The 19,155-nt window shown below is 33.4% G+C and overlaps 3 protein-coding genes across 5 annotated transcripts in view; 1 reads left to right on the forward strand and 2 right to left on the reverse strand.

The window, feature by feature from the left end:
* Nucleotides 1–8,911: 8,911 nt before the first annotated feature.
* LOC118055182 (uncharacterized) lies at nt 8,912–16,359 on the forward strand. 2 transcript variants are annotated; one of them, XM_035066991.2, is made up of 18 exons: nt 8,912–8,995; nt 9,170–9,232; nt 9,538–9,631; nt 9,756–9,864; nt 9,954–9,992; nt 10,524–10,607; nt 10,737–10,798; nt 11,262–11,364; nt 11,558–11,698; nt 12,004–12,072; nt 12,162–12,218; nt 12,309–12,569; nt 13,768–13,851; nt 13,994–14,104; nt 14,447–14,517; nt 14,918–15,136; nt 15,299–15,392; nt 15,694–16,359. In XM_035066991.2, the coding sequence occupies exons 2-18, from the start codon at nt 9,172–9,174 to the stop codon at nt 15,991–15,993; spliced, it is 1,959 nt and encodes a 652-aa protein (XP_034922882.1). In that variant the 5' UTR covers nt 8,912–8,995; nt 9,170–9,171; the 3' UTR covers nt 15,994–16,359. The 2 variants fall into 2 exon arrangements, with proteins under 2 accessions (XP_034922882.1, XP_034922883.1); XM_035066992.2 differs by lacking the exon at nt 8,912–8,995 and having other exon boundaries at nt 9,186–9,232; nt 9,761–9,864.
* Nucleotides 16,360–16,678: 319 nt separating this feature from the next.
* On the reverse strand, nt 16,679–18,483 carry LOC118055183 (LIM domain-containing protein WLIM1). The gene is made up of 5 exons (XM_035066994.2): nt 18,192–18,483; nt 17,657–17,753; nt 17,483–17,526; nt 17,289–17,372; nt 16,679–17,195 (listed from the first exon to the last, which is right to left on the reverse strand). The coding sequence occupies exons 1-5, from the start codon at nt 18,327–18,329 to the stop codon at nt 16,968–16,970; spliced, it is 591 nt and encodes a 196-aa protein (XP_034922885.1). The 5' UTR covers nt 18,330–18,483; the 3' UTR covers nt 16,679–16,967.
* A 129-nt stretch (nt 18,484–18,612) lies between these two features.
* The window catches only part of LOC118055184 (uncharacterized), a 7,531-nt gene continuing 6,988 nt past the window's right edge, over nt 18,613–19,155 (reverse strand). The window contains exon 6 of one of the 2 annotated variants that reach the window (XM_073407143.1): nt 18,613–18,748. In XM_073407143.1, coding sequence (XP_073263244.1) covers nt 18,663–18,748 — 86 coding nt within the window. In that variant the 3' untranslated portion in view covers nt 18,613–18,662. The remainder of the gene's footprint in view (nt 18,749–19,155) is intronic. The other variant, XM_073407144.1, reaches the window with a different exon arrangement.

Consider the following 19,155-nt stretch of genomic DNA (forward strand, 5'->3'; position numbering starts at 1 on the left):
TATATTTAACTATTTAATTATTATCATTACGAGAAATATTAACTTTCTCATCAGTTTGCTCAAAGAAATCAGCAACATGAAGGTATGTCATATCTAAGGGGTCAAAATAAATATCATTATTATCTTGATGTGGTGAGAAAAATTTATTTTTGTCATTCTCATTTCCTTTCAATGAGGACTAATATAAACCAACAAGATGTTTGGTCGTATGATAGGTACGTGACTAATGTCCATTTATTCCACACCTATAACAAATATTTTCTATCTTCTTGGTATCCCTGCTATGTATATTCTTCCTTCTTTTTTTTTTTTTCTTGTTTCTCTTTATTCTGAAAAGGTTTGTGAGAATTATGATCATTATAGTTGTGGAAATTAATTTGTCTTCGCCCATGGTCATGTCTATAACCTACCATGATCATAATTATTATTATATCTCATGGCATTCACTTCAGGGAATGGAGATGAACCAATTAGTCATGATTCATGATTTTTAATCAAAAGCTCATTATTTTGTTCAGCTACAAGGAAACATGAAATCAATTCAAAGTATTTATTTAAACCTTGTTCTTTATATTGATGTTATAAGAGCACATTCGAGGCATGAAAAGTAGAGAATGTTTTTCTAACATATCTCCACTGATGATATTATCTCTATATAATTTCATTTTAGAACTGATATTAAACATTGCAAAATTATATTCACTTACCAATTTAAAAACTCGTAATCATAAATATATCCAATCATAACAGGCTTTCGGGAGAATAACTATAATTTGATAGTCATGTCTTTATTTAAAGGTTTGCCAAAGAATAAGGGGATAATTGATTGTTAGATAATCAATTTTTTAGCTCTTTATGAAGGTGATGACGTAAAAAAATGTCATGATTTTTGCCTTACTTTAACTAGATGCATCATATCTATTTTTAATGGTGTCTCCAAGGCTTATGACATCTAGATGGATTTTGACATTAAAGAACCTTGATAAATAATTCTTACCCATAATATAAAGTGCCACAAACTCAATTTTGGCAAGATATATCGTGGTTAATTCATGAAAAAAATATCAAAATTGCTAGAAATTTGGTTTAAACATTATAGTAAATATTGAACAAACATTAGGTAAGATATTGAATAAATTTGTTATGAACTTAAAAAAAAATGATTCATTTAAATAACTAGAAAGAAAACAATTAAGTAGATATTAAGTAGATAAACATACCTTCTACTTTTTATTCACAAATCAAATATGCTTATCCATTTGAAGATGAAAACAAAGAGCAATCGTGTTGATAACATATTATAAAATAATATATTTAAAAGCAATCAATATACTCAATAAAGAGTAAACATAATAAATAAAAACAATAGATATTAGGGAAACAAAGAAACAACATTCTTATTTTCTATCATCTTGTAAATGTAGTTGTACATAATATCATCTCAACACTGCTTCTAATTATAGTCTAATATACATTAATACTTGTAAGCCTAAAAATCATAAGAAGATGTAGAGTTCATATGATTTTGGAGATGATGAATGAACATAAAGATTAAAAAAAGGAAGACAAATAAACATTCACGTACAATGTATGATTTCATAACATTTTTTTTTTTTTTACAAAACTCTGAAAGCATGCTTATTTTTTAATTTTAGCCTTGGAGTGAGTCTAATTTTCATTGGTATTTTAATTTTCAATTGGGTTTTGTTATGTGTTTTGAATATTTTAAAGGTTACAACATAATTATTTTTTCTTTAGTTAATATTCTATATGACCTTGGAATTTATTATATAATTTATTAAGTGGTTAATACAAATAATTTAGATATCCAAAAATTAAGAGATCTTATTTTTCTTTTATAGTTGGTCTATAAAACCTTTGACATGTAATTGATTTATTCATTTAACTCAATAAATGAAACCCTATTACGCATAGCATATGACAAACAAATAAGAGGTTTGATTTACAAGCATATGTACTAAGATTGTTTTTAACATTTGTTTTTAAAAAGTGATAACATGTATTGGCTTTTTATAGGTATTTGTTTTTTTAATTTCAATGAATAAAGAAATATATTGAAGTGGCAATATAAACAAAAGGAACTACAGTAGCCGCACGCTAAATGCCTATTTGGCATTGTATTAACTTATGTTTTATCTTAGCACCTTTTGTATTAAAAAGCATTAAATTAATTTTTTAAAAAAATATTATTCTATGGTTTTGATGTATTGATATAAAAAAAAACATTCTAAAAAAATAAAATTTTAATGTATTTTTAATTAAAAAATACTTTTAAAAAGTATTTTGCATCACAGTACCGAGTAGGCACAAGCGTAGTGAATGTTTTCCTTGTTACTATTTTTTTTTTTTATGTGTCTGTTTTTTCTTGACCAATGTTTCTCATCAAACTCTATTAAGGAATCTCATGGTAATGATTAGGCGGTGGTCATAAAAAATACTCACAACAAACACCACAATCATTCGGGTTTAGGTGATGTTTGTTTTTGTAGTTCAACCATGTTTTTAATTTTTTATTTGCTTCAAATTATTTTTTTTGGGTGTTTTTAGATTGTTTTGATATACTAATGTCCAAATTGAATTTTGAAAAAAAAAATTTAATGTATTTCTAAGCAAAAAAAAAAAAATATTTTGAAAAACAACCTTAATAAAATTGATATTAAAGAAAAGAAATAAGAAAAGATTTTATTTATTTCCTTGTCTTTGTACAACTCATTTAATTTTATAAAGGAATAACATCTAGTCTAAAAAGATAAGTTGTCAAACAATTATCTAAAGTTTCGGACCTAATTACCGTAATTACAATCTCTGATTTCTAACATGCCCTCTGAAGCTAAAATGTGGATCTCCAAAGTTCCTAGTTCGAGAATGAAAGTATGAAATAATGAGCTACTAGGTGGCTTAGTGAATATGTCTATTATATGTTGAGCTGAAGAAACATGAGTTGTCTTTATTAAGCCTGCTTGTATTCTCTCATACATAGTATGATAGTTTATTCCAATGTGTTTCTTGCATTCATGAAACATGAGGGTGGTTGTATTATGTAGGGTAGCTTGATTATCATAACAGAAAAAGGCCGATAGTAAATGCATTACTCATAAGTCTTGCAAAAGGTGTTTGAGCCATACTAATTCACAAGTAAAAGAGGTCTTGAATATGTATTCTGATTATACTGAGGAATGTGACACGATTGATTATTTCTTGGTTTTTCAAGATATGGGTGCTCCTTCAAGAAAGACATAAAAACTTGTAACATATTGTATGGTTGTTGGGCAACTTGCCTAGTTAGTGTCACAATATCCTTTCAGTTACAACTTACAATGTGATAGGAATAAGACACCTTGACCTAGTGCTTTCTTAAAGTAACATAGGACACGATATGCTGCCTCGAAATGGGGTTTCCTTGGTTGTTACATAAATTGGTTGGGAACATAAACCAAGAAGGTGATGTTTGGGCTTGTTATAGTGAGGTATATGAGGTGACTAATAAGGTGATTATATTATGATAGATCTTTGAGTATTTCTCTATCTGAAGGTGTGAGCCTTTAATTTTATCTTATTAGGAATTTAGTTGGTTTCACCCCAATCATTCCTGCATTGTCAAATATATCCAGTGTATTTACATTGAAAAATAACAATGCCCTGGTTTGAGCATGCAATTTCAATTTAAAGTACTTGAGATGGCCTAATTCTTTGATCCAAAACTTATTATGTAAAAATCTCTTAAGTTATTTAATTATGGTGTTGTTATTTCATATGATGATCATATCATCGATATAAAGTAATAATATTGTAAAAGAAACACCTCATACCTTATCCAACAAGAAATAGTTTGCCTTATATTGTTGAAATTTAGCTCATTTGGTGGTTGTTGAAAACTTTAAGAACCAATTGTATGATATTTGCTTTGAATTGTCTAACGGCTTATAAAGTCGATATACCATATTTTCCCCTATTAATGAAGTCCAGAAGATGGTAGCATATAAACTTCTTCATCCAAGTCACCATGAAGGCATCTTGGATGTCGAGTTAATGTAAGAATTGATATTGCACAACAACAAAAACAACAACAAATAAACATTACTCATTGGTAAAGGGTATAAATTCCATGTTTTATTCTGATTATGAGATGTCGATTCAACTTGTATAGCCTTCTTACATCTTGAGTCAAAATTAGTTTGTGCAAAGGATATAGGTTCACTATGAGCAGAAAGACTAATGGCAAAACAACTGTGAGATATAGATAAATGATCATAAGAAACAAAATAAGATAAAAGATTATAAGTACCTAGATAAAAAGACAATGACTTAAGGGGAAGCATGATAGTGTTGTAACAACGGTAATGTTAAAGTTGTAATGGTCGGTGACGTTCATGTTAACTATATTAGAGAACAACATGTGAAGTTGTTATTGATATGGGCAAGTAAAGTGCATGAGGTACGGCTTCAGGAGGTTGCAGTTGTAGAGAGTTTGGTGCTGGCATAGTGTTATCACATGAACATAAAGTGGTGAGGTTAGGTCGGGTGTTGTTATGGAATATGTGGGGCTGAGTATTAGATGATGTTGTAATACCTAGGGATGGAGGTATTGTTGTTAGTTTAGTTGGTGCATATGGAATGAATGAAGGACTAATAAGTGTGGGTTGATATGTGTCAAAGGTGGGATTGAGGGGTTTTGGTAGTCTGTTTGTATATTTTAGGGTTAAGAAAAAAATAAGAATATTATTTCATAAAATTGCACATCACGATTGGAAAAGAAGGATTTAGTAGAAAGATCATATAGGTGATATGCCTTTTAGCTAAATGGGTACCTAATAAAAATACACTTGCATAACTTGGAATCAAACTTGTACAAGGGTTTATTGTTGGTGATATAGCATAGACAACCAAATACTTTCATATAGTTGTAATGAGTGTGTGGTGTTGTAAAGCTTATTATATGGTGTGCTTTTGGAGATAATATGTGTAGGTAACCTGTTTATTATATATGCAACAATATAAATGTTTTCCCTTCTAAAATGTAGGTGGTGGATGAGCTTGGAATTATTGAGCACAAGCAATGTTTAAAAGCTAATGATGTTTACACTCAACAACTTCATTTTGTTATGGTGTTGTTGGACAAAAATGTTGAAAAAAGATTCCCAAGCCATTAAAAAAAGGTCACATTGAAATAAACTCACTCATGTTGTATGACCTAACTTGTTTAATAGTACATTGAAATTGTGTTTCGACAAATACAATAAAGGATTTTAGTAAACCTTGTGTTTTTAATTTAAACGTCATGAAATGTATCTAAGTATAGCGTGAGAAATCTTCTATAATAGTTAAAAAAATATGGGCAATAAAATGTGAATGAATGTATTGGGGACCTTAAATGTCACAATGTATGAGATCAAAAGGTGCATGTGATGAAATTAAACTTAAATTGAAAGGCAATCTAGTTTTTTTTTTCTTTGTTACCATAGGACAAGTCTCACAATGTTTATAAGGATGGAAAAAATATTAGAAATTGTCTTGGATAAAAATTATAATTATACAGTTGAGGGATGCCCGAGGCGACAATGTTATAAATTTGGAATGGTAGAGATGGTGTTGGCTTTAATTTCTGGTGGTGGATGGTTATGTGTTTGGACTGGTAGTAGATATCATTATGCTCCTTCCCTAGGATAATCATCTTCATCATTTTCAGGTCCTATAAGATATAAAATCCAGGATTAAAAATGATGATGCAATGCAAATCACAAGTAAGTTTACTAAGTAGTAAATTAACCCAAGAGGAAGGTACATGAAAGACATTTTTAAGGAACAAGTTTGAATTGTACTAAGCTAATAGACAAGGTGTCTATTTTAAGTGGTTTTTACTAATTAGAGTCCTTATCTAATTGTATTCCTTTTCTGTGAATTGAGGAAAGTATCGATTTGCATTCTCTGTCTCGATGGGTTTGGTCATTTCGTGAGCATTATTAGCTGTGAAATGTTTGTTCCTGTTTGGTGGCTAAATTGTTTTTCCATGAAACTTATACCCTGGTGGAAAACTAATGATGTAATAACAATGGTCAATTGTATGTGTGTATCCCCCTCACAGTATGTGCAATACAAGTATTTCCCTTTGCTGTTTAAAAGCTACCTATTCTTTGTGTTCTTTATTATTTACTTCACATGCATGCAGTGGCGGAGGGAGGGGGTACTGGCAAGGGCCCCGGCCCCTGCAAGAAAATGCCCCTCCCTTGTATATTTATAATTGTAAATATTTATAATATTTCTTGGCCCTTCAATTTATATTTCTTGGCCCCTTCAAACTTTCTTTTCTTGCTCCGCCCTGCATGCATGGCGTGAATAGTGTTGTCATGAGCATCACAAGTTATCACTATTTTTCTTCTTAGAGTAGGAGTGAATAAATTTTTATGATATTGGGAAATGGTTGCATCAAAAGAATTTCTCCATGATGGAAGAGTACGTGTATTCAACCCTACGAGGAATTTGAGGATTTGTTCTTGCTCTTCCATTTCCTCATTCTGCTTCAAGCCTGCACAATTACATGTAGATGTATTATTGTATGATCCTAACTCATCCTAAAATTAAGGACTTGAATGCTGTATAGTAGACTGCTATGGACTGTTGTTATTGCCGATGCTCAGTGATCCCTTGTTTGAGTTCAAAAATACAAGAAAGATTTTCTTGTGAGAATTGTTCATTAAGATCTGGCTATACTTCAGCAGTTGTGTTAGATAAAATCCTAGTATTGATTAGGGTTTGATTGATTGAATTGAGGATCCATGACTTCATGATCTGATTGCATCTTCTCCAAACTCCATGCTTAGGATCCTTCACTAATGGTTCCATGATTGCCCTATCAACAAAGCCAAGTTTGTTCTTGGCCTCCAGAGACATTATCATAGCATATGATTTCACGTTGCGTAATTGTCACCTTTCAATGGTTTATGTAATGATGGCGTGCCCAATGTGATCTGAAAGGTGAATATAATAGGGATTGTTGAAATCCATAACCTTCGTTAACTTCTTCTCTGGTGAAGTTTGTCACAGTCGTTAAAAATATTGGCAAAAGAAAAAGTGAGCAATATCAAGCACTAATATGGTGCTCTATACCATAATAAAATTGATATTGGAGAAAAGAATCAAGAAAAGCTTCTATTTATTTTCTTGTTTTGGTACAACTCATTTACTCTGTTTATAAAGAGATAATATTTAGTCTAAAAAAGTAAATTGTCAAATAAATATAAGAAGTTTAGTATCTAGTTAATAGCTTTGAAACCCAGTCCAGCCTGTCAGGCGACCCGAGACCCGGTCGATCTAGGGTTGGAATCAGGCCGGGTTGAAAAAAAAATAGAGGAAGAAAAAACCCTGTGTGACTTGACTAATCCAGCAAGACCCGGTCAAAAACTCGGTTGCAACTCGTTGACTTTTTTTTTTTTTTTTTTTTACTAAAATAAAGTTATTTTAATTTTTAAAAAAAAAAAAAAAAGGACCCGGACAACCCAGTCAAAACCCGATGACCCAGTCAAAACCTGGAATCTAGGCATTGGACTCGGTCGGTTATCGGGCCGGGTCTAAAAACTATCATCTAATTACAATAATTACCATCTCATTTATTTGTTGAGATTTTATCCACAAATCAAGCTTTGATTGATATTGACTCTAATTTCCAACAAATCTTTATCAAAAAATAAAAAACTAGCTCAGTTTTAGACCACAAAGATTGCTTGGCTACGGGGATTCTTGAATTGCTTATCCTTGATGGAATCAGAAACGTGAAACCATCTGTCCAATACAGGTAAATTTTATTTGAGATATCAACTTCCAGTCCTGCTATTGGCAGAATCGGGTCTCAATTAAATTAATTTCTTGACCAAGTATTTATTTACATCAATTTCATATACAAATTTGTAAGGAAGTATCTCTGAACGGGGAAATATCTATCTGTCATTTTATAATTCATTTATTCAATTGACACATGCTAATCCTCGTTGGCATGGCAATTTTATTCTACAGTTAATATGTTTTTGAATAATTCTATAAAATAAAATAAAAAAAATATGTACAAATAAATATACAAATTATATAAACTTTAAAAATATGTATAAATTAATATCAATTACTTAATATAAATAATTATTTGATAGATGACCATGCTTCACCGCATGCTATATTAATTTTTTTTTTAATGTAAATAAAAGGATGCTCAAATAATAATAATGTTTTTAAATAATTGCTAAAAAAAATTTAGAATTGGGTCATTGATTCCAATGGATAAAATCATAAAATAACTTAAAAGATATAATTTAAACAACTGATAAAAAAAAAAAAAAATGTTTACTGAAACCAACTGCTCTTATGATATTCGCAAGCTTCTGACCATCATACAAAGGGGTGATGGTGGAATGCTTTCAACATTATCAACATCGGCTTTATTTATTTTTATATTTTAAAAGAATTTTTTTAAAAATTAATTTTTTAAGTTAAATTAATGTATTTTTAATATTTTAAATTATTTTAATTTTTTATATTAAAAATATTTTTTTTAAATAAAAAATATTATTTTAATATATTTCTAAATAAAAAACTCTTTAAAAAATAACCACAACCACAATTCTTAACATATCAATCATCATGAAAGACAATGTTTAACTGCTGCGAAGCATTGCATGCTTTATCTAAAAAAACATGGTCCCTCTCACCGATTCATACACCATTACGGGGGTGTTTTATTTTAAAATATTTTTTTAAAAAAATTAAAATAATATATTTTTTATTTTTAAAAAATTATTTTTAATGTTAATATATTAAAATATTTAAAAACATCAAAAAAATATTAATTAAAAAAAAAAAAAATAATTTCCTTTTAAATTATTAAAAAAAAAATAAAAATTAGAGAAGGCATCATTGCACAAACCCAATCATAAGGTTGTTGCTGCTTCGGGAGACTATTATATTCCTGTCTTGCCCTTGACTTCTTCAGGTCTTCCTTCCTTCCTTCCTTCCTTCTTCTGCAGTTCTTCATCTCCCTCCTTCTCTTCTGTTCACCTGCAATAATCAAATCCATTTAATTTAAAAATATTCGTAATCAATTTAATTTCTTTTCTCCCTTTCCAAGTTCTGTTTTGCTGTATAATTTCCCCTATTTCACTAACAGAGATGGATACAAATTTAAACGACAAGGAGTCCATGATTGCTCGAATCCAACAATTGGAACATGGTAATATCTTTTTTCTCTCTTACATTTTTTTTCCTCTCTGTCCAAAAGGATGCTCTTTTCTTGTTTAAAACTGCAGTGATGTTGTTCTCTTACACTATACTGCTTTCTCTTTATAATTCCCTGTTCAATTATTCTTAAACCCTAATTCAAGAATTCTTATTTGTTCTTAGACATGGAGACCACACTGAATCTAAAATACAGCACTTTATTAGATAGTTAAAGAAACTCAATTCTGCAGATAGCCTCCTTTTCCATTGTGATTGAATGACTTTCCATGATATGATTGTATTATATTTGTTTTGTAGAGCGTGGTGAATTGCATAAAGATATAGAACAATTGTGTATGCAGCAAGCTGGACCTGGTTATCTTGCTGCCGCTACTCGAATGCATTTTCAAAGGTATAGTTATTTATGTATTTTTTTTCTGTTTATAGGATCAGGGTTTTATCATTTTATGATTCTGCGAGGTTGCTACTAGTGAAAAGGGACGTAAGGACTGTACTATTAATTATTGCTCTATTAGGACAGCTGGATTGGAGCAGGAGATTGAGAATTTGAAAAGGCAGTTGGCTGCTTGCTCAAGAGATAATCTTAATCTTCAAGAGGAGCTTTCTGAGGCTTACCGAATCAAAGTGAGATGAATTTTGTATTCATTTTCCGTTATGCCACTTTTATTGAGGCCTTCTATCATAGGCTTATGCGTTTACTATGTTGTCATCAGACCCAATTGGCCAAACTACACCAAGCAGAGGCTGCAAAGGTTGGTCTATCACTCTCTCTGTGCCGGTTTATATGGGCATGCCCTCTTATGTGGTGTCAATCATTCTTTTCTTGAGATTATTTTCATCAAACATCTACCAGAGGGAATTAATGAATCAAACACTACCAAATGACAACATTGACCAAGTAGGAGAGAATAGACAATACTTCAGCATCATTGAAAGCAACATTTGATCAAATGAAAGACTCATAAGCTTTGCATTCAAGATTCTTTTGTCTTTCAATTGTCATTTCTTGTGCTAGCTTTATTGAGGATCTATCATGATTGATTACCATATTTTCTTTTGGAGGAGATACTAACTTGATGACAACAAAGTTATGACATAGGTTTCACCTACAAGCAATTTGTGCTGGTGACAGGATTAGCTGTTTTTCCAAGCTATGATGTTTATGGAATGCTTCTATTCCCTTTATTGTTTTCTTTTCCAAAATATTTCATGTGTTTAGATTGCAGTGGATGGAATTTTGCTTTCATCATTAATCCTGACTTGTTTCATTTCCTTTTTTCCAGAACATGGAGGCAGAGAAACAGGTTAAGTTTTTCCAAGGCTGTGTAGCTGCTGCTTTTGCTGAACGTGATAATTCGATAATGGAGGTTATGAAAAATCTTTTTGACATTTGTTGATTATATGTCTGTCTTTGGTTTCTTACCCATAACCTTTCATAAGTGTATTCCTGAGTGTATATTCTTAAGGTTTTGAGTCTCCATGATGGTTGATGGCAGGCTGAGAAGGCAAAGGAGAAGGAGGAGTCAATGTCCCAGAAATTTAATGAAATTCAGCAGAGGTACTTGTTATGTTTATGCTCTATTTTTCTTGTGTTAAGAGGTGCAAAATTAAAAGGTTATTCTCTACTGACTGCTTATTATGTTGCATTATGTAATCTGGAGATTATGGTGCATATCTTCTTAGTGTTTGAGTGTTACACTTCCTACGGATCCGAACATTGTCATGTTCCACTTTCTCATCAAAAGTTAAATGTAAGAATGCTATAAATAGTTTATGGTGATGTCTTGTTCCTTCCAAAGTCTTCCCTAATCGTTGAAAAAGATTGTGGCATTGTGTGGTCATGATTTCATGACTATCATGACTTTTCATTTGTGAAACTTTTTGACAGATAGTGTATCTTTTATCATGTGTGACCTTTTTTTTTTTCAAAGGGATTTTATGGTTTGTAGTTATGTGATGCATCGTTAGGATGCTGGTGGTTGAGTGAATACCTTTTCATGATTAAAGAATTTTTTGTGCAGGTTAGAAGTGCTTAATTCAGATTTTCTTGAACAGAAGAGACTAAATGATACACTGCAGAGCGATTTATCAAAGCAAGATGAGCAGATTGAGACTTTCAAGAAGGTAATTGTTTCATGTTCTTGGGTAATAGCAAGAGTGCACTTGAAACCTTTACACTTCTGGTATATAGACTACCGGAAATAGTGCCAAGAACTACTTGAAACATGGAAATTGTTTGTGCGGTGAACTTCAGATTTCGTTGTACTTTTGAAGTTTAGGATGCATCTTCTAGGCCCTATTGACCTTTCATTTACAGGTTGTCAACAAGTTTTACGAGATCAGGCAGCATTCTCTTGAGGGATTTGAGGATACTAGTTGGGACAATAAATTTGCATGTCTGTTACATGACTCAGAAGAGTTGTGGAGTTATAATGATTCCTCGACTTCTAAATACATTGTAAGTTCTCAAGACCTCATTTTTTGCTTGTTCCTTGAGTATCCATCATACACATTAGTGTTATTACATGATGTACCTATGTTTAGGATTGCTGTCCCACTATTTTAGAAGCCACAAATACTTGTTATTCAAAGCATGTTACCAGATCCATAAGCAAGTATGCTAGGTGAAAGAAATTGACAGTGTAATTAATTTCCTAGATCCACACAGAGCAGAAATTAAATCAGCTTTTACAAGAATTTGAATAGTCACTAGAGTTGCTTCATAGTTTCTGCATGCAACTTGAATAACTTCTCATCAGACAGAGTGCATTAGAAGAAGAGGTGGAGACGCTGAGGAACTCTCTGGATAAGCTTCAAAGCAAAATACGAGTGGTATGAAATTATCTGGTTAATGTCTGTTTTATTTAATTGTATTATTATGTTGTGTGTTTGCTTAATATGGATTTTGTTGTGGCTTATAGGGTTTGGAAATTGAAAATCACTTAAAGAAGAAAGTTCTTGAACTTGAAAAGAAGCAAGTGGGTAGACTAATGTCTTGATGTTTGAGCTTCTAAATTTGATCATCGAATCCCTTTGCTAATAACTGAACTTGTTGATGTTTTCTGCAGGTTCTTTGGGACAAAATGGTTATGGAGGGGATAACAGAATTACGCCATTACCATTCTCATCATAGAGTTCAGATCACGAGTTTACTTAGCAAGGAAAGATCTCATATCAAATCAATTATTGATATGGCAGAAGAAAAGATCAAGCAATTTGATGTGATCAGCGAACAGGATTTGGTGCCTTGTGGAGTGGTAAGACTGCAAGAAAATGAATTTCGAGATGTGCATATGAGTACTGATGCTGATCCGGACTTGGCACCCAAGGTAGGTTAGCTACTATCATTGTACTTCATCTTCTCTCTCTTTATCTGCAGTGCATATAGAAATAGTCTGCTTCACCTTCACAAGTAAATTCTTAAGGCTCATGAAGAATCACTTCCTGTGCATACTTGCCATAGTAAATGGTTCCTTTATGGTGCCTCAGCCCTCCTGCCAGGGCCCCCAATAAGCCACTAGCTAGGTAGTGGTGGGATAATAAGCTGGGAGGAAGAGTCATCAAATGCTTCCTGACCAAGATAAATAGTTCTTGATAAACATATTAGTCTGCTAACTTTTTTTAAAAATAGTTATAGGCATAATCCTGCTCATGGAATGCTGCAATTGCAGTATTTTGGTGCAGCAAAATTCCAATTCCACTCCATTAGAAGCTCGCTTATAAGTATAAAACAGTGGCACCGGGAGAAGTTAGCAAATAGAAACTGAGAAGCACTCTGCTAAAGCTGACCTTGTCTCCAATGATCTTTTGCAATTTGATGCGAGACCCAACTCCAGAATTTGCAATTAATAATCTGAGAAGAAAAATGGGTCAATAGAGTGATTAAACTTCCTTGAGATCAGCTTTTATTATCTATTTTTCAGTCAGGCATCCACCTCTCAAGAATGTTTTCATACCTCAGTCCTTTGATATCCAGTACTTTCTACCAACCTTTTTGAACTGAGAGTTTTGTTCATAGACAAGAGATTACTAGTGCTCTAATCTTTTTTTTGAACTACTGGATGGTTTTTTAGTATGCACTTAATACAATACAGGATTGCACTGAACCTCTCCTAGTTTTTTCACTTAACACAGAATAAAGATTCAGTAAAAGATTGCACTGAACCTCCATCAATCTGAGCATGAAGAGAAAATACATAGGTGTTTGTGTCAGATTTGATGTATTATGGTATTTCAATAGTTCAAGTTGATGATAGTATCTCTGTAGAATTGTTTGTCCTGGTCGCCAAACCTCACTCATCTGACCCTACCTATTTTTACCAACAAGCCCTTCACTCTGCCTTCTGTTTTGGTTTGTTTGATAATTCTTCTTGTCTCTGTACTTGTGATGAGATTTAAAACATTAAGGAAAATACTTCAACAGAATCAGAAGGTCAAAAATAATTTTTTTCCTACTGTTTCTCATATAAGCAATTTCTATTTCTTGTTTATTGATTTATACATTTTTACATTCATCACCTGCTGTAGAGAATTGACCAAGGCGCACTAGATACTGTGGCTCATAAAGAAGGCAACACATCTGAAGCCCTTGCACAGGCCATGCAAGAAAAGGTTCTGTGATAGATTTCATGCCCTATGATTTACTTTCTATATCTCTGTTCTCTGTAAATATTTGGTCGGTTGGATGTTCAAGTTATGCAGCTGATTTGAAATATTTAATGTTCTTTCTGCTCAATTTTGTTTTCCTCGTCAGGTTGCAGCATTATTGCTTTTATCTCAGCAGGAAGAAAGACATTTACTGGAGAGAAATGTTAATGCAGCTCTTCAAAAAAAGATGGGGGAACTTCAAAGAAACTTACTACAAGTAATTCCTGTAGATTTTTTTTTACTTGCACGTCTTGAATGTTTGCCTCTTGTTTTCTTGAATAATACACATAACTCGGCAAAAGTTTTGCAAATTTACATATGGACTTTGAGAATTATGCTTCACTATAGCAATTATCTTATCATAAATGGAGGAGACATTATAAAAATGTTGGTAGGCAGGATGAAAGACCTCTCTCCTTGGTATGTGTCACATGGAGCTCTTTCCTCACTGAATCTGGATATCTTCTAATATGAAGTTTTGATAAAGAATTTATCAAATTTAAAATTTCATATCCTTCCTGAACCTCATAATGAGTGCACAGATGTTGTGATGATTTAGGTCACCAATGAAAAGGTTAAAGCTCTTATGGAGTTGGCGCAGTTAAAGCTCGAATATCAACAACTACAAAAGTATGATCTCTTCTTTTCCCTAAAGCATAGCATGCAATTATGCTTTGTTAAAATCATTGTTTTTCTATACTTCTTTTGTTTTCTGCTGGCAATTCTTTTATTGGAACTTGAATGCTGCCAATGACTTTGATAAGGACCTTTCCCCAAAGCTATGGAGCTTTGATGCATTATCCTTTGTTATATTATTATTTTAGAGGTGTTTGCTATTATTAATTTCTCCTGTCACTTTTCTAGTTGTCTGTCTTGTTTTTGCTCTGATGTGGCTTTCTCTTGATATGTCATTAAAGTAACTCTTGTTAAAAAAAATGTACTAAAGTATGCATGAATTCCTTTTCCCTTGCAACATATGCACACTTTGATCTGATGACTAAAACTACCTGCATGAGTGTAACTCGTGCAGAAAAGTTGGCAGTGAAATAAAACGAGATTTTTCAGCTGACACTGGGGAGATAAGACTTTCTAATATAGAAAGAGATGGAAAGGTAAGAAACCTGTTGAAGAGGACATATCTAAGACGTTGGATGGGCACAATGGATTTTCGTGGAAATGAAGCTCAAACTTGCCCGAGTAGTGAAGGGAATTTCTCTGGGAAAAGAGCAAATGACATGGATTTTGCCAGGTTAGTAAAAACTAATTGGATTCCATAACAGAAGACTAGATTGGTGAATCCTGCATGTCAGATCATACCCTCTGATATGCCCCCCCGCCCCCGGTAGGGAAGAAAAGCTCTTCTACAAAATAACTGTTAATGAAATGGATGTTTATGGTTGTATGTTCTCAGAATGAAGATTGAAAATGCCACTCTCAAGGAAAGCATGGAATGTATGGACCACCTAATTTCTTCAATTCACAGACTTCACCTTGCACTTCTAAAGGTAAATGTTTCTTCATCACATTTACAGCATGGATGTGCTTCTTTTTGGGCTCAGGAATGGATCAGCTCTGTAGGATGCTACAGTAATATAAATACTGTTAGGAATGATGATACAGTTGAAATTTTGCTTTTTCTTTTCTTTTTTCCCTTCTCTTTAGGTCATGCAATATCATAATAATATTAATATGATGCTGATTTCGTTACCTGCTCCGTAAAGGTTCTTGTCATGATGTTTGGTTAGATAATTTGTCCATATTTTGAAGCTAATAGGTTTTATGTTGCTGATGCTGCATAATCTATAGGTCAAAGAGTCAGATACTCGTGAAGGTACTAGTACTGGCTTGCTAGAAGCTCTTAATGATATCATTTCTGAGGCTAGACTTGTGAAGACTGCCCTTGGAAGCTCCTTACCTATTAGTTGGTCTGCTGAGGCAGATGATGCATCAATTGGTGAAAGTGTCTGCAATGAGCTAATTGATATTTACGGGAACCCCATTAGTGAGAAGATAGATTCTGTTTCTGCTGCTGGTTTTGAGATGGTGGAGCTTCTGATACTTGCAGCTCAGATACTAAAGGACAATAAAACCATAAAGGGTTGCTGAGATTGGAGTTTGTTTAATTCTTTGTGTGGGCTTTGTTCTGTGATGAAAAGCATAAAGTAATTAACAGGGGTTTAGGGCTTACTAAAGGGGCTTTTCGGCAAAGAGAGGTGAAAATTTGTGCAGTGTGAAGGAAGATGGCGAACTTTTGGAACAACTTAATCAGTGCGGAATGAAAGCCAATGCTTATCTTGTCATTGTAGAGCCTTTTATTGTATTTATGGTGTTTTTAAAGGAAAGGAGAAGGAGGGAATAGAGTTCAATTCCTTTGTATATACATGGTTAAACATAGGCCAGTTGCATAAAGTACAGTAATATGAACTGGGTTATTAGATTATTTCAATGACAAAGTTTCTGAGCTTTTGTGTATGTTTCCTTTCAGTACTGCCTGTTGTATTTTAATTGTCGAAGTTTATGTTGAGCGATTGAGGGATGATGCATTTTCTGTTGGCTTTACACTCACTGGGAAAATTTGTGGTCTGTGCATGCCACCTGGCAGAAACTGCTTATGCCATGAAGAAGTTATGAAGCTTTTTTATGCCTCATTACGTGTAGAATTCCTTGTTTATCTTGAATGTTTCTGCCTTAAAATGTTTTACCGTAGGGTGGGACGGCATCTTTCTTTTTCTGAGCAAAGCAGTTTCTTTCTTGGTCGATGCAACTTTTTTCCTGCTGAATTGTTCACAACTAAATAGAACACGGTGATAACCATTCAGGACACCGAAATCTTTACGTATTTTGAGGAAACAGAGGATACAAAATGTGCCACGTAGTATCTCAGGTTACTCAATCTTGACACATCACACTCAGAGTTCCCACAAAATTACAGCAATGGGACACTGACAAATCCAATCTTGCAAGCGAAAACCAATCCTTGACATGTAGAAGAGAAGAAAATCCATGAAGACCCTGCGATGCCATTTATGGTAGGAAGGACTAAAAAGCGCTAAAGAGGGGGACAAGTAGTCTTTAGTTGATTATGATTCAGCTGCAATTTCCACAGCGGTGATATTCACGGTGACTGGATTTTTCTCGCGTTCATTCTCAAGCTGGCTGTAGTTCCCTTTCTCCTTGAAAAGTTGGATATGGTGATGCTTGCAGTAGAGTTTTCCCTCATGTGCAATGTAGTTGGATGGGCTAATAGTACAACCTCCATGGGTACACTTAAAACAGCTCCGATGGTATGGAGTCCCGTTTACTGTAACCTGGAAGAAGATCAAAGACCACTCTTCAGAAATGTTGGTCATCTTTGAAGAGGATGATCCTCTGTTTCTATGAGTAAAGTCTTCATTTCTTACCTTCTCGATGGGATAGACAGTCTTGTTGCACCCAACACATTTTTCTCTGGTGCCAGCAAACAAATTCGAGACTTTGCTTGCGTTCTGTGAGATATATCAAGTTCAGTTTAATTACTTAGTGGATAGAAATTGAATAAAATAAGTAGCAAGAAACAGCATGCTATCATTTCCCAATCAATTACTTAAGAGATCACCTCATTATCAACAGGTTTTTCTGGTTTCACAATTTTTGGTGTTCCTGTCAGAAATTAATTATAGAAAGTGAGAGGGTAAATTGAATTTAAGTTAAGAGAATTTAACTGGCTAGTGATAATAATAGTAAGATTTGAAGTGTGTAAATTTTGATAATGGCTTAACTGTGCTTTTACCTTCGAAACTCTTGTCTAGACTGCCAGTTCTCTTGAAGAGTTGGTCATAGTGAGGTCTGCAGTACAGAACCCCTTCGAAAGAACTGTAGTTGCTTAGCTGCAAACACAAAACAGTACGCCGATGAGTGCTCATCAAGAAATGCAATGAGTGGTTAATTGGCTTTGAGGACAGCAATTTGACTTTCCTTTCCATGAACAGAAAACGGAAAGCAATTTCAAAAGAACCAAGAAAATGAAAGATGATTCTCAGAAATCCTGGCTCTCAGATTAGCCTCATAATATGTTTTATGCTGCTGGTGTATATAAAAAAAAAAAGTTTTAATGGGCCTTGAAAATTTGGAACTAGATTAATATAAAGAAGAATATGGTGTGATCTGATCAGAAAGAAAATTGATGATGGAAAGGGTTTTAGCAAAAAACAATATATATATAAAAAAGGCAATTCTGAGAAGAAAAAGGTTTTCCCGAGACATTACAGTTCAAAGAAGATGGATAAAACATGAACAAGGATATTACAGTACCGATATGCTGTTACCTTAAGGGTACCCCTGCAATGGTGGCATCTAAAGCAGGCCTTGTGATAAATCCTGTTATCAGCCGTTAACTTATCAACAAGATACACTGTCTTGTCACAAGCCATACATTTTTGCTGGGTTCCTGCAAAGGCTGCCATATCCCTTTTCTCCCTCAGAGATGAATAGCAAGATGAAGAGCAAGAAACCCTAACACTTGCGCACCGATTGTGATATCTCTCGTTTGTGTTGTGTCTTTAGCCTTTGCCCTACTGTCCTGTCTCTCTTCAAGCTGTGTCTTGGCTTATATTATACCGAAGATAGGGTTGCAGATAATCGCGGGTGACATGAAAGCAGATCTGTACATGATTGACATGAATGGCCTGGCGCCACCTAGCTATCATTTTGTCCGATTTCTAAGTAATTCATATCAGATAGGATGATCCTTCTGTTGTAATCATTCTACCTTCTTTCTCTATTTCTGGGAGGTACAATTATAAAACACATGCGATTCCGAGGAAGTTGACAATCCAAGCTTTTGGCTCCCAAATTTTTCTTTTTTCCTGTTTCTTCGGTTTAGCTAATATTCGAGGAAATAAAACAGAGAAGTTATTATTGATATAAAGTTGATTTTCTAGGTAGATCAGAGGGGAACATGATGAGTAAATCCTTTTTCACAAAGGTGGTGGGTCTTGAATTATATTGAGTGCTAGAATATCATCGTGAAGTTCCTGGCTGGATGCCTTGCTAGACGTTTCTTTTTCGGTGTCATGTTTTATTCTTTGATTACTTTTTCCATGAGCTATAATCGGCCAGTGCAAGCGATTCATCAGATGGATAATCTTTTTTAAAAAAAGTAGGTAATTGGCATCAATCAAAGCCTTTCAATGATGCTCCATGTTGCTAGTGACCGAGTGAGCTCTTGGGTTAATGCAAATTTGTCTTCAACAACACTCAACATTATAATTGGAAATTGTGGTTTATTAT

Source organism: Populus alba, chromosome 1, assembly GCF_005239225.2.
Source record: "Populus alba chromosome 1, ASM523922v2, whole genome shotgun sequence".
Taxonomy (NCBI): domain Eukaryota; kingdom Viridiplantae; phylum Streptophyta; class Magnoliopsida; order Malpighiales; family Salicaceae; genus Populus; species Populus alba.